General features: G+C 41.4%; 1 protein-coding gene across 38 annotated transcripts in view; it reads right to left on the bottom strand.

Moving 5' to 3' along the window:
- Window positions 1-8,081, bottom strand: part of LOC145536231 (X-linked retinitis pigmentosa GTPase regulator-like) — a 79,762-nt gene extending 71,681 nt beyond the window's left edge. For 24 of the 38 annotated variants that reach the window (XM_081565143.1, XM_081565163.1, XM_081565144.1 and 21 more), the window contains exons 1-6: window positions 7,901-8,081; window positions 5,747-5,872; window positions 5,225-5,317; window positions 3,247-3,309; window positions 1,624-1,782; window positions 131-280 (exon numbers count right to left, since the gene is read on the bottom strand). In XM_081565143.1, coding sequence (XP_081421269.1) covers window positions 131-280; window positions 1,624-1,782; window positions 3,247-3,309; window positions 5,225-5,317; window positions 5,747-5,872; window positions 7,901-7,928 — 619 coding nt within the window. In that variant the 5' untranslated portion in view covers window positions 7,929-8,081. Of the gene's footprint in view, window positions 1-130; window positions 281-1,623; window positions 1,783-3,246; window positions 3,310-5,224; window positions 5,318-5,742; window positions 5,873-7,900 lie in introns of all 38 variants that reach the window. The other 14 variants (XM_081565145.1, XM_081565153.1, XM_081565132.1 and 11 more) reach the window with 5 other exon arrangements.
- Window positions 8,082-15,471: the final 7,390 nt, after the last annotated feature.

The raw sequence follows: 15,471 nt of genomic DNA, 5'->3' as shown, positions 1-15,471 counted from the left end.
ATAATTTCATTACATGGAGTACCATGGCCGTAGTTCTATAGAAATGTAGAATGTTATGTCATTGTATGATTAATTTAGTAATAACTTAGACATGGGAGATAACATAAGAAATTCAACTGTTCTGTCTTACTTGTTACAAAAGCTGAATGGTAATATCCGCAAGAGATCCAGGAGATAGGTTTTCCAACCATCACTTGATGTGGGACACATATATTAGTTATATTTTGTAAACCAATTTGCCCTTCGGAATTGTCACCCCACATGAAAAGCTCGCCATCCTCTATAGATAAAACATGAAGAGGAAAAAAAAAACATTTGAAGAGGTAGCAGGGATGGCAAGTTATTATATTCCCAACAGAACATTTATTTTTTAATTTAGAAAAATGATGTATCTTGAAAGAAAAGTACTAAAGATAGTTATACCAGGGAACTACTTAATAGTACTATTTCTATTATGAAATGTTTCTATAATGATAAAGGATAGACAATAACCTAAAGTATATCACTTTAGTCACGCCCATATTTCTACCTCGATAGCAAAGACAGAATGTCCTTTCCTATAATAACCTTTCCTTATTTTAAAGTCTCTAAACAGAAGATGGTTCCCTCCTTTCAAGCAGTCTACCTGTAACTGAACTGAATGCCAGCATGAGTCACACTAGACATCTCCCAGACAAGCCTCGGGTCAGAAGGACTGGGACCGAGAACACTGTAGGAATGATGCTTTAGAGGAAGAAAAAAATTAAATAAATTTATTTTGCTAACTTTTTTTTTTACAGTGGAAAATACATCATCTAACTTCAGAGACTAGGAGATGCATTAGCATACCTAACATCTCAAAACCAGGCTAACTTCTGTGCTTTCTCATAAAGGTTGTGTTGTCAGGGAGAAAAAAAAAACTAAGAGAAATATTCTGGAAAAGAATGATCAAGACTTACTTACTTGTACCTTTTAATGAAAAGTTTTAAAATCTGAAGTGTCTAATGATAAAGCAAATAAAAGGAAATATGAAAATAAGAACCAAAAGGAGGAGGTCTCAATGCCAACTGTGTGGGTCAGAGAACTGAAGGGATGGAACTGCAGATCCGACTCTGGCTCTCCTGCCGGCCAGACCGATAGCACACCTCACACACCTCTCTCTCTAGACTGGAACAGAGAAGTACACCGGCAGCTTCTTCAGTGAGACATGTCAATCTCGGCTCCAAATTTTAAAGAAATTTCTCATATGGGCTTTTGATAGGCAGGGCAGAGCGACACAACGACCATTACAAACTGTAGTTTAGTAACATATATCCTGCAGATTTCTGGGATGTTTCTGACAGCAACTTCACTAAAGCTGAAATAGAACTTTCAAAACATGCAACGAAGGTACTATTTAAGAATATCTAAAGAAACAGATGGGTAGTACAGCTTAGAAGTTACTTAACAATTACCTTCTACATGTATGTAAGCATTAAGTAATATTTGTCGTGATTTTCAGTTCTATTTTAAATGTCTTCTGAAAACACATGGGCAATGAAAGAAAATGAAACAGGATTGCTGTCTTCAGTTTACTGATTTTTGTATATCCTGGTCTGAGAAAAAAGGGCTCTGTCCCAGTTTGAAATGGAAAAAGAGTCTTACCAGTCAGTGCAGCTGAAGTGTTAGACCCAGCAGACAGTTGTTTAATCTTATGCTGGGATGTAAAGAAATCAACCAGATGGAAGGCACTTCTTTCATCAGTATCGCCAAGTCCAAGCTGCCCTTCATTATTTCCTCCGGTGGCATATACTTTGCCTTCTCCTACACACGGAAAAGAGAACATCAGTATACCACAGTCGCCATCTTTAGGAGACAGTCCAGTGTATACTAGTCTCACTATTATCAGCAAAGAAAGTTGAAAGCTGGCATTATCCTACAATTTGGTGAACAGTTTCCTTTTGGTGTCAAAAATACAGCAAAACAAGCAAGGCTCTACTTTTCTATGAAAATAAAATAATAATAATAATAATAAAAAAAAGACACTTTAGCAAAGGGAAAGTACTGAGTGAGGGCAGAGAGGTGAGGTGGGGCTGAAGCAGTGCGAGCAGCCTGAAGACAGAAGAAGCTGTGTGTGGAGAGCGGAGGTGGGAAAGACTGCTGGGTGGTCAGGTCCTGGATATCTAATTGCTCCAGCAGGATTTGTTGGAAGACTACCTTTCCTCACGGAATTGCCTTGGCACCTTTGTCAAATATCAGTTGAGCATAAACATGTGGCTTTATCGCTGGACTCCACTCCATTAATCTTTGTCTATCTACTTACTAACAGCACACTGTCGTGATCATTGTAGTTTTGTGTGTTAGTCGCTTAGCTGTGTCTGACTCTCTGTGACCCCGTGGACTGTAGCCCACCAGGCTCCACTGTCCACGGAATTCTCCAGGCAAGAATACTGGAGTGGGTTGCCATGCCCTTCTCCAGGGGATCTTCCCAACCCAGGGACTGAACCTGGGTCTCCCACACTGCAGGCAGATTCCTTACCATCGGAGCCACCAGGGAAGCCCCACTGTAGCTTTACAGTAGGTCTTAAAATCAGGTAGTGTTAGTCCTCCATTCTGATCTTTTCAAAACTGTTTTGACTATTCAAGTTCCTTGGCTTTTCCATATAAACTTTAGAATAACCTTGTGAATTTCCACACACACACATGGCCTGTTTGGATTTTGATTGGAATTGTGCTAACTCACATCAAAAGCCTTTTAGGGAGGGCTTCCACTCACCCTCTGAAAAGAAGTGCGAAGAGCAAGATCAGGAGCAAGTGGCCCCTGAAGGTGTGCACACAGGTAAGGAGATGCTGCCCCTTGATATCATCCAAGAAAAGAAGCTTTTTCTTCATCCACTTAACATTTATCTGCACATTTTCATAGGCAAACAAATGTACTATCCATTTACATTTTTAAAAAATCCTAATCTTACTGTTGCCAAGGTACCATTTCTATTAATTTTACAAAGTCACAAATGTTACTGGAGTGAGACCTCGGTCCTCAGATTGGACAGGAAGTCATACAGATTGGATGAAGTGAAGTGAAAGTTGCTCAGCTGTGTCCGACTCTTTGTGACCCCATGGACTATACAGTCCATGAAATTCTCCAGACCAGAACACTGGAGTGGGTAGCCCTTCCCTTCTCCAGGGGATCTTCCCAACCCAGGGATCAAACCCAGATCTCCTGCATTGCAGTCGGATTCTTTACCAGCTGAGTCACCAGGGAAGCCCACAGACTGAATACTATACCTGTTAAAACTAGGGTGTGGTTCCTTCCGCAAGCAACAAATTTCACTTTTTCCGGTTTTAGAGCTAAAAATACAAAAATATGACAAGTAAGATATTTTATGATTGTATGGAAATGATAAATAGTCCAGGTCAAATCATGAGCAAGTTGTAGAACAGATTTAAACCCAGGCCTGTCTGACTTCTAAGTTGATTTCCATAACTAATAAATCAAAAGTTTTTGGAGGTAGTTGTGCATCATAATAACCAATGGTGTTCTGAAAAAAAAAAATACAGATAGCTTAGCCTGACCCCTGGAGAATCTGAGTCAGTAGGTCTGAGGTAGGACCTAGGCATCTATATATTATTTAAAACTCCACAAGCAATTAGTATGTGCTGAGATCCACCGCATTGTTATGCTGCCTTTTCTCCAACCTGATCTATTCCCTAATCTGGCATTACCATCATCAAGTTTACTTTCTGTCTCACACAACAAAACACTAAGTTCAACATTCACAGGCATTTGTTGTTGTTGTTTAGTCATACACCTACGGTAAAGTTCTTCATTCATTCATTTACATATTAAATACATTTACAGAACATCTCCTAAGTGCTCAGCATAGGGGCTGCAAATATCACTAAGACACGAGTCCCTGGCTCAAAGATCTCATAGTTTAGACAATCTTGTTAGCTTGTCTATTAGATATTGGACTTCCCTGGTGGCTCAGATGGTAAAGAATCTGCCTTCAATGCAGGAGACCCGGGTTTGCTCCCTGGTTGGGAAGATCCCCTGGAGAAGGAAATGGCAACTCACGCCAGTCATCTTGCCTGGAGAATCCCATGGACAGAAGAGCCTGCTGGGCTACAGTCCATGGGCTCACAAAGAGTTGGACACAACTGAGCGACTAACACGTTCACTTTCATTAGATTTTGAACAGTAAGCATAGGAGGCACTGTAAGTAAACGTACGGGTTTTAGTAGCCTGTGCTCAATAAATACTTTTTGACTAAGTGGAATACTTCAAAAGTTCCACAACAATATCTACAAATAGCACGTGTGTGTATGTGTGTGTTGGTCACCCAGTCGTGTCCGACTCTTTGCAACCCCATGGAACCTGCCAGGCTCCTCTGTCCATGGAATTCTCCAGGCAGGAATACTGGAATGGGTTGCCATTCCCTTCTCCAGGGGATCTTCCTGATCCAGGGACTGAACCTGGGGCTCCTGCATTGCAGGCAGATTCTTTACCATCTAAGCCACCACGGAAGCATAGATATGATAAATTACACTGAAATTCTGAGCTCAAAGTAAAAATCTGGCCACAAAGATAAAGAATCCTGCTCCTGTCATATCCCAAGGAGTCTCTATCACCATTCAAGTAAAGCTGACATTCATGGGTTAGAACCAAACAGAAGCTTTTGCACATAATGGCGAGAAAGCTTTGTAAAGGTATTATATTTTCTGGGACAATCCTGATTTGAAACATTTTGTCCTGTTGTTCTTGTAAGAACACTAGTGCTAATCAACTCCTAGGCCTGATGTTTTCTTCAGCATATCTGCTAACTACATAGAGCAGGGTAAAGTGTGTTTCCTAAAACCCACAACTACATAGAACCATGATGTTCACAACTCTAACAAGAGAGACAGAGCTCAAAATCCTATCATATTGTTTGTTCTCTGTATATACAATAACAGTAATATTTAAGTAGGTTTACAAAACAGGCAAAAAAAAAAAAAAACGATGTTCAAGTACACAGTACTATAAAATCATTATTTCCTTCGTGGGCTCTGGGTTTAAAATCAATGTGATTTTTAAATCCTAACATATCGAAGTAGTTCTGAATATCACATGAAAAATAAAGTTAAATGCCAATAATATTCAAATAAATCTCAGTGAATAAAGAACTAAAGGCTTTATTATTTATATTAAAGAATTACACAATCAACAGAAAAGTACTTTATATATTTAAGTATTTAAAGTGATAAAGAAGAAAAGACCCCAAACCTTTGACACATGTTGGCTTGTTCACAGTGGCTTTTGATCCTAATCCTAACTGTCCCCAGTTGTTACTGCCAAACGTGAAAAGCTTATTATTTCCTGGTGGGAAAGAAACAAATAATAAACTGAAGCATCTTCAACATAATGAAGTCATCATAAACAATAAAAAAGCTGTACTTAAACAATGTCACCGGTTTTACAGGTTACCTTGCCCATCTACCTATAGCTATATTCTGTTAGTTGTGAAGAGTTTCTAAGATTGTACAGTAACAGTTTTTTGATGTTATGAATATATTCAAATAGATTTATTCTAAGAAAGCAATATGCATAGAAAATCACGTGTCACTATACTAAGGGAACTTAAAAGTCTTCCCTGACAAATCAATTTGTCAAGAATTCTCTGGCAAAGTAAAAAAACAAAAACAAAAATTCACTTTCTGTATCTCTTCAACTTGTTTCAAACAACACATCTATGATACGTAGAATTCCCTAAGTGTTACTATCTTCATTTAAGATTTTAATACTAACCTGTAATAACAGCGCTATGTTCATCTCCACATGAAAGAGATATAGGTATATCATTTTTAAACCAGAATTTGCTGGGAATATTTTCAGCAAATTTAGTTTTTCCAAATGCAAACACAGCACCCGAATCTACAAATAAATGAGACATATATATGAGAGTTTTGATTACACAAGTTTTATTATGTTGCCTGTTAACTAAAAGATTTTTCCAGTACTTTATCTGCTCCACACGGCCTACACCCTCCTTCTTCCAACTTAACTCAGTCTTACTCCTCAGACTTCATTCTAGTTTTATGTATAAGATCTAATAAATCAATTATGTATTATCTGTTTACTGGTATAAAGTAAGAAATATACTGTCACAATGACTAAGAGTCCTGCTGCCATGAGGTGGACCGTCCACTGCTTGGAAATAAGCTGATACCCTCAATGCCCCACTCACACTGGTGAACGTCGCATAGTCCAGCCTCTGACTGAAGGCTTTTCTCCACACACAGAAACAGGACAGCATTGAGTTTCACCAGGAACATCGTGAGGACGCAGGATGTTGAGATTTGGACATTCTTAAATGAAGTCATTAAATACTACCTGATAAGAGGAGTAGTCACAAACTGGTTTACTCCAGTACCATTTTGGAGAGAGACCAAAAACTTCTATGAGATCCCAAAGCTGTGTGTTTAATATCTAAACACACAGACACTATCTAAACACACACACACGAGACCAGATTCAGCTTTTGAGGAAACCTCAAGGAGGATGACTACACACAAAAAAACTACACAGGTATCAGAAAGAAAGACATAGCAAACCTAAGTATTAATAATAAATACTCATGCTCAAGAGACTTGCCACTGTGGAAAAACCTTTTGAGAACAATTGTGAGGTGTGCGAGTTCAAAGTGATAACGATAGATTTAGGAGGCCAGGTTCTAGAACGGGCCCTGAGTTTTTAATAGAATGAATAATTACAACTGTTTTGTCCTGCTCTGGCTCCCCAAGAAGCCTTGCCCCAGCTACCCTCACCCCAAGCCAGGGGGCCAGTGGCTCTGTGCTGGCCTGGTGGCATCTTCTGTCAATTGATACTGTCATTTTGTTTAGTTTCTTGTGTCTCTCACTACCTTGTGAACTCAAGGCAGAAACTGAATCACGTTTGAACCCAAGGGCCTGGCAGAAACACAACGATTCTGCTCTAGTGTTGTTTTCAAACTGTTGGTCGTGACCCGTGCAAGTGAAAGTCGCTCAGTGGTGTCCAACTGTTTGCCGACCCTATGGACTATACAGTCCATGGAATTCTCCAAGCCAGAACACTGGAGTGGGTAGCCTTTCCCTTCTCCAGGGCATCTTCCCAACCCAAGAATCGAATCCAGGTCTCCTGCATTGCGGGCGGATTCTTCACCAGCTCAGCCACAAGGGAGGCCCAAGAATACTAGAGTAGGGAGCCTATCCCTTCTCCAGATCTTCCCGAGCCCAGGAATCCAACCGGAGTCTCCTGCATTGCAGGCGGATTCTTTACCAACTGAGTTATGAGGAGTGGGTCAGCAAATCAACTTAGTGGGTCATAATGACCATTTAGAACAATCAAAGTATTACAGGAAAGATCTGAGCACATCCCAAGTGGCTAGAATAAGTACTGCTTCATGAAACGTCTATTTCTGTTACACAGAACCTACGTGGTACCCGGTCACAACGCCAAAGATTATTTCTGGAGCTCAGGGGTAAAGTCTCAAAAAACCACTCGCTAATGGCTCCCTCCTTTCTCCAACTCGGTTCCCCATCCTCTTTTACCGCACGTCCCCCGGTCGGCCACTCTTTACTGCGTTCAACACACAACCGGGTTCTGAGGACCTCAAAGGAAGTACTTTGGGAAGGTCATAGGGAGGTGAAAACTGCCCTTGCCTTCGAGAAACGCGTCGAAAACTTATTTTAAAAGAATTAAAAAGAAAGACCGGCACCCCCTTTCCCCGCAGTCCCTCTCCTGTCCCTCCTTTCTTTCTCCTCTCGGTCAACCGCAGGGGCGCGGCCAGACTCCGAGCTTAGTCGGGTGGCCGCGGCCCAGGCCTGTTCCCCGACGGGGCCGGCCCAGAGGCGGGGCCTGGCCGTCCGCCCGCCCGCTGACCCTCCCTGCCGGCCCGCCGCCACCGCCGCGGGAGCCACTCACCGGGCACCATCTCATCGGGTTCCCCCATGGTAATGGCACTATGGAAAGCCTGCTCCTCGGCCAGAAAGTCGGCGGGGTCGACTCGGCTGGGCCTAAGGCAGTGCCTCAGCTCCGAGGCGGGCGCCGGGAGCCCCTTGGGCCCCCATGGCGACACTCCGGGATCCGCGACGCCCGCGTTCCCGGAAGTCAACAAACGGCCGCTAGGGGCAACGGGGGCGGGGCGTTCCGGCGCGAGGCGGAGTGGGCGCCGGGGGGAGGGGAGTGGAGGGTGGGCAGCCAGCGCGGCGCAGGCGCAGAAGCAGCGGACTGTTAAGGTAGAGGCCGCGCGCCCTCTGGTGGCCGGAGCGGAGGTGTGGTCGCGCCGCGCGGTAATGTCCTGGAGAGTGAGCACTGACGTTGGTGGAGACCCAGGTCCTCTAGGCCCGCGTCCGGATAGTGACCAGCGTCACAAATGTCACACCCCGTCTCAAGCTACGTGACACAGGCAGATGTCAACACACAGTTGTGTTACTACCTGTGACCATGTCTAGCTAAATGAGATAGGCACTCTGCCCAACATCCTAAATCATATTTGTATCCCCATCATCTAACCCCCTGGAGAAGGAAATGGCAACCCACTCCAGTGTTCTTGCCTGGATAATCCCAGGGACGGGGGAGCCTGGTGGACTGCCATCTGTGGGGTCGCACAGAGTCGGACACCACTAAAGCGACTTAGCAGCAGCAGCAGCATCTAACCCCAAACCTGGTATATACCAGATGCTCATTAAATACGTATTCGATGAATCAGTCCTACCACAGCCCTGCAAGCTGGTTAATGTTACCCCCGTTTAGAGATGTTTATACGGTGGGAGAACTGGGGTCCAGTTTGGCTAGTCCTGCTGGTAAGCTGAACACCTCACCCAACCCCCACCACCCCCCCACACACACAGAAAGCTGAGGTTTCCTGAAATCTACAACTGACTTGAACTTGCACAAAGAAATTCACCCACACTAGACACCACTGTTCTAGTATTAGCCAGAGATGTTAACATTTTTCTCCAGTTTCTCCTGTGAAGGAGAAATGTTGCCAGTCATATTAACAAAAAAGGATGGCCATCAAGCTGTCAGGCACTTACCAGAGCCCCCAGTGGTGAGCCCTGAGGGAATTTAGGATGGCGACAAAGGAGCTGCCCAGAGCTAAGCCCTCCCCCACTGCAGCCACCCCCAAAGGTGCACCCTAAGGGGCCTTAGGACGGGAAAGAACAGGATATTAGCCCTAGAGAGCTAAGGTGCATACCAAAGGAATCATTTCCCTGAGCACAGACTCATGCATCTACCCAAACATAGAAAAGAGCTAAATTGGCAAACTTGGGTTTCCCAGGTTGGCTCTAGTGGTAAAGAATCCACCTGCCAATGTGCAGGTTCGATCCCTGGGTTGGGAAGATCCCCTGGAGGAGGAAATGGGAACCTGCTCCAGCATTCTTGCCTGGAGAATCCCATGGACAGAGGAGCCTGGTGGGTTACAGTCCATGGGGCTGCAGAGAGTCGGACATGACTGAGGGATTAAGCACACGCACACATTAATTTGAGCTATCTAACAGTAAACTTTTGACTATCTGGTTTTTGTTATAAAACTCCTATATAATCCTGGCTCCTCCCTTACCTCTTTGGAATAGTCCCTCAGAGCTGAGAGGCTGTCTTCTGGGCTTAAGTCCTCAGGTTTGTCCACCAAATAAAGCCTAATTCTCAACTTTTAGGCATGAGCTCTAAAATCAGACAAAGTTGGATTCAAGGATCCTGGAATTCCTGTGTGTACTACAGTGAGTACTGACTTTCTCAGGGAGTTTGCCTGAGTTTTCTAAAGTTTGTAGATTAGGAGGGGAGATTAAACTATTCAATATACAAATAATTGTTTACTTACAAAGCAAAGTAGGGGTTACTAAGAAAGTGTTTAAACCAGGAACACTGACCTGGAGTAAGAGGTTAAGAAAAACTTATCTGAGGAAAGGACATTGAATCTAAGAACTGAGGCAGGAGAAGCTGGGAGGGGTGAGAGAGCTGCGGAGCAAAGAGTAAATCAGCTACAAAGATGTATAAGGAGCTTGGCTCTTTCCAGGAGCTCAAAGAGGTGACACTGGCCCATGGCAAAGTGGCAGGATCTTGGGCCTGTTGCAAATCTGAGATTGTATCCTGAGGACAATGGGAAGCCACTGAGGGTTTGCAAACAGTGCATTGATGGAATCAGTTATATATATATATTCCTGCAATCACCCTACCTGGCTGCTTTGTAGACAATAATTTGGAGCAGGGAGGACGATTTGGAGCTATTGCAGAAATTTACATAATCGTCATGCGGCACATTGGCACCTGAGAGGAGCAGACAGGTTCAAAAATATTTTAAGCAGAATCAACAGGAAATGGTGTCTGACCGTTGACTCCTAGGCAGGCCAGGGGCTCTTACAGCAACAGCAAAAGAAGGGCCCAAAATTATTTTGGAAAGGATTTGATATTCTGTTTTAAAAGCATCAGAATAGTCCCTGTGGGAAAAGCAGAATTTAAAAGACTTACTTTAGTGATGATACACTTTAGTTTGTTTTTTTTATTTCAAAATAGAGGTAAGCACATTTTTGTGCTGAACCCTCCCAAAGGATTGATGCAACACTATTCCCAAGTTCCAACATAAGCAAATATGTGGAAGATGGCGCCGTTTACTGAGATGAGGAACTCAGAGGATGGAGCCGGAGGGGTTGAAGTTAAGTAAGCAGAGAGTTTTCCCAGGTGGCTCAGCAGTAAAGAATCCGCCTTCCGATGCAGGAGACACAGTTCCATCCCTGGGTTGGGAAGATCCCCTGGAGGAGGAAATGGGAACCCACTCCAGTACTCTTGCCTGGAAAATCCTATGGACAGAGGAGCCTGGTAGGCTGCAGTCCATGGGTTCGCTAAGGGTCGGAGACGACTGAGCGACTTCACTTTCACTTTTCACTTTCATGCGTTGGAGAAGGAAATGGCAACCCACCCCAATGTTCTTGCCTGGAGAATCCCAGGGACGGGGGAGCCTGGTGGGCTGCCGTCTGTGGGGTCGCACAGAGTCGAACACGACTGAAGTGACTTAGCAGCATGCTACTTTATCTTATAAATTTTAAACACATGATAAATAGAATATTTGTATAGAGACATGCAACATGATCATTCATGGGAAGGACGAACATCATTTTAGGAAGAGTTATTTCCTCTGGAACAGGAAGGAAGGGTGAGAGATGAACAGTGAAACTTCGTAAGTTTCAGTCATGGTTTACTTCTTTCAAAAGAACAGAGATCTCAAACAAATATGGTGAAATGTTAACATCTTTTCAATTAGAGTGGTGATGTGTGAGTGACTATTATATTATTTTCTGTACTAATTTCCTGTACTTTAATGTACAAGTGAAATGTTTCGATTCAGGAACAAAATAATTTATTTCTCTTTAACTCAACATGATTGAGGCATAATTTACTTAAAAATGGATACACGCATTTTAAGTGTATACTTTGATGGGTTTTGACAAATGTATACACCATTAATGCCATTTAACTACCACCCTAAAGGTCCGTCTAGTCAAGGCTACGGTCTTTCCAGTAGTCATGTATGGATGTGAGATTCGGACTGTGAAGAAAGCTGAGCACCGAAGAATTGATGCTTTTCAACTGTGTGGTGTTGGAGAAGATTCTTAAGAGTCCCTTGGACTGCAAGGAGATCCAACCAGTCCATCCTAAAGGAGATCAGTCCTGAATATTCACTGGAAGGACTGATGTTGAAGCTGAAACTCCAATACTTTGGCCACCTCATGCGAAGAGCTGACTCATTGGAAAAGACTCTGATGCTGGGAAGGATTGGGGGCAGGAGGAGAAGGGGACGGCAGAGGATGAGATGGCTGGATGGCATCACCGACTCAATGGACATGAGTTTGGGTAAATTCCGGGAGTTTGTGATGGACAGGGAGGCCTGGCGTGCTGCGATTCATGGGGTCGTAAAGAGTCGGACACGACTGAGTGACTGAACTGAACTGAAGCCAGATGTGTGTTTTCCTCCTCCACTTCCACCTTCTAGGAAAAAACCCACCATTCTGATTTTTCATCATGTATTGTCTTTTGTACGATTCTTCTGTGTCTGGTTTCTCTCAGGAAAGTGTCTTTGAGAAGATATCATGTTGTATGTATTGGTAATTTGTTCATTTTTATGGATATACCTTTATTTATCTGTTTACCTATTGATGGACATTTGGGTTGTTTCCAGTTTGGGTCTCTAACAAACCAAGCTGCTATGGATATGCACAGGGTTTTTTTGTGGACAAATGCTCAAACTTCTTTTGGGTAAACATCTAGTGTCCTTTGTCAATTTATGTATTGCAAATATTTTTCCTTAGCCTATGGCTTGCCTTTTTTCAAATTTTAAAGACAAGAAAAGGAAAAAATAAATAAAAAGAACTCCAGCAATGGACAAAAGTAGGAAGCTTGTGCTGAAAAATCCAAATTTTAAACATACAAAAAGATAATTTACTATTAAAAGTGCAAATAAAGCAATAATATTTATTTATTTTGCCTATTAGCCTGGCAAGGATTAAGAAGATTGGCAGGACCTAGTCAGCAGGAGAAATGAGCATATTTATTCACACTTTGTGGAAAATTGAAAAGGTGTGACCTTTTCAAAGGCAATATAAATTAAACATATATTTTTTAAAAGCATATAATTCTTACTCATCATAATCACTTCTGTAGATATGTGGTTCCTGAACTTTTTTTACAGAAAGTTTGTTTTTTTACAGAATTTACAGAAATATACAAATTTGCACCAAAAATATGTACAAGGATGTTTACTATAGCATTGTTTAAGAAAAATTAAGGACACATAAAGTATGTCAATGAGCTAATGAATAAGTAAATTATTAGGCTTCCATACCACAGAATACTATGCAACCATGGAAATCAGTATAATGAGTTTGTGTGTACTTATATGGGAAGATATCTAAGATCACATTTTTAGTGATAAAAACAAGTTGTAAAATAATATGCAGAGTATTACCCTACTATATAAAAGTAAATTAATAGATATAACTACATGGATAGGTTTGATATACACATAGGTAAATATCTGGACCAACCTTTACTATGCTATGCAGTAGTGGTTACCTCTGGGGTGAGGAATTAGAGGGGACTTCTAATTTCTAATTCATTTATATCTATATGGCTTTAATTTTTTAATAATGAACACAATTTGCTTCTTCAATCAAAATCAAAGGTTTGAAATGAAAAATAATAAATAGAAATCTGATAGAAGCTGACAATCATAACAGCTAACATTAAATGATTATTTATGATGTGGTAGGCATATTTCTCAGCACTTTACATATATCAACTTATTGAATCCTCATAAAACTCCTTGGGATATATTTTATTGAGTCCATTTTACAGATGAAGACACTGAGGTACAGAGAGATTAAGCAACTTGCTTATGATCCAACAGCTAGTAAGCAGTGGATTTGAACTCATACTTGTCTGTCTACAATACCCTAACTCTGGGGATTATGCCATTTGTCTACTGAGGAAAAAAATTAAAATATGTTAGGAAGGAAAAGGATATCTTAGAAGATCCTAGTTCATAACAGTCCTGAACAACTGGCTACCCATTGACTACTGTACAAGTTGTGAGCATAAAGTAATAATGACTGTGTCTTTTTATTGGTTTCAATGTATACCAGATACCTCACTGGGGCCTTTTACTTACATTATTCCTTTTGGCTACAAAATATCAAAATATATCTGCAAACTCCTCATATCTTATCACCTTCAATATTACTTCCCTGCTCCAAAATACCATCACCTCTCATCTAGAGTACTGCCATCATTTCTTTTTTTTAAAAAATGGACCAAGTTTTTGTTTGTAGCCCTAGAGTACAACATACATTATCGATTATCTGTTAAAGTCAAATGTCACTGTAATTATGTTTTTTAATTGACGTATAGCTGATCTACAATGTTGTATCAGTTTCAGGTTTTCAGCAAAGTGATTCAGATATATGTGTGTGTGTGTGTGTGTGTGTGTGTGTATATGTGTGTATGTGTGTGTGTGTGTGTGTGTATTCTTTTTCAGATTCTTGTCCCTTATAGTTTATTGCAAAATATTGAGTAGAGTTCCCTGTGCTATATAGTGGATCTTTGCTGGTTATTTATCTCATATATAGTAGTGTGTATATTTTTCTAATTATCCCACCCCACCCTTTTCCTCTTTGGCAACTGTAAGTTTGTTTTCTTGATCTGTGAACCTAGAGATTATCATACTAAGTGAAGTAAGCCAGACACAGAAAGACAAATATCATATAATATTGTTTATATGTGGATTAAATGATAAAATGATACCAATGAACTTGCAGACAAAACAGAAATATACCCTGCACATTACTTCTTCATCAGTGTCCTGCCTCCATCCTAACAGTTTTCACAACCCAGGAGTCAGAATGATCCTTTTAAGGGATATGCCCTCCTCTTTTCAAGACCCTCCAATGGCTTCCCTACTCATTCAAAATAAAAGGCAAAGTCCAGCCAATAGCCTACGTCGTTTGGCTCTCTACCTCACTGAGCTCATCTCCCATCCCAGACTCATAAGCAAGTAATCATTAAATCATTCTACACGTGTTAATGATCTGTAAATGATTCTATTAGCAAGTATTGAACCAGTAATCAAGCCAAGTTTTGACACTGGTTACTGGACTCCCTACATTACACTGTGCTTTGATAAAATGGTTATTTTTTTTTTGCAGGAGTATGAGACATAACTTAGATATCCAAATGAAATTTCTCCTCTGGGCAATCACTTGGTCTAGCATTGCTGAAACTGCTGGGAATGTGCTTTGACTCTTTTGGACGAGACTCTGGAGCTTGAGTTATGTTCTTGTTTACTGGCCATGGAAGTGAAAATCCTAAATCTCTATACTTGTATTAGACTCATAAAAGAGATTTATTTTGAAGAACAATTTGGAACTTAAATGGATGAAAAATATAAACGATTTTCAAGAAAAAAAATATGCTTTGGGGTGACAAAGAGTGACTATAAAGAAATGGACTTGATGATCTCCTGTGACTCGTGGACTAACTCAAGAGACGATTCCAAAAGAAGAATTATGAGGGGTATATGGCAGTAGTTGTATGACTAGGTTATTTCCTAGATGACTACTTTTAAGGCTCATGTGATGCGATGATAATGCCTTAGATTATGACACTCTTGTTTGTGCCAGACATTGGTTTAAGCACTCCACCAAGATGGATTATCCTGAGCATCCCCTCGGTGGGGGAGGGGAGGGTCACACACCTCAGCTGAGAAAATAGGCTTGCGATTGCATGGTTTTGAATTCTGACTTTATCACTTGCTGCCTGAGTCATCTGGGCAAGTTGCTTATTCTTAGCCTCTGATTCTCTATCTGTTAAATCAGGATAATAACTCCTAATGTGCTAGAAACCTGTAGTGTCTGGCTTTCAGCAAGTTTTTTCCATATGTTTTACTTTCCCTCATAATACAAAATTCCCCTTATTTGCTTTATGCTCTGTGTCTTTTAAAATTC

The sequence above is a fragment of the Giraffa tippelskirchi genome, chromosome X (assembly GCF_054371585.1).
Source record: "Giraffa tippelskirchi isolate mGirTip1 chromosome X, T2T-mGirTip1v1.2.pri, whole genome shotgun sequence".
NCBI classification, from domain to species: Eukaryota; Metazoa; Chordata; class Mammalia; order Artiodactyla; family Giraffidae; genus Giraffa; species Giraffa tippelskirchi.
The sequence above is the reverse complement of the archived record's forward strand: the minus strand, read 5'-3'. Positions and strand labels throughout refer to the sequence as shown.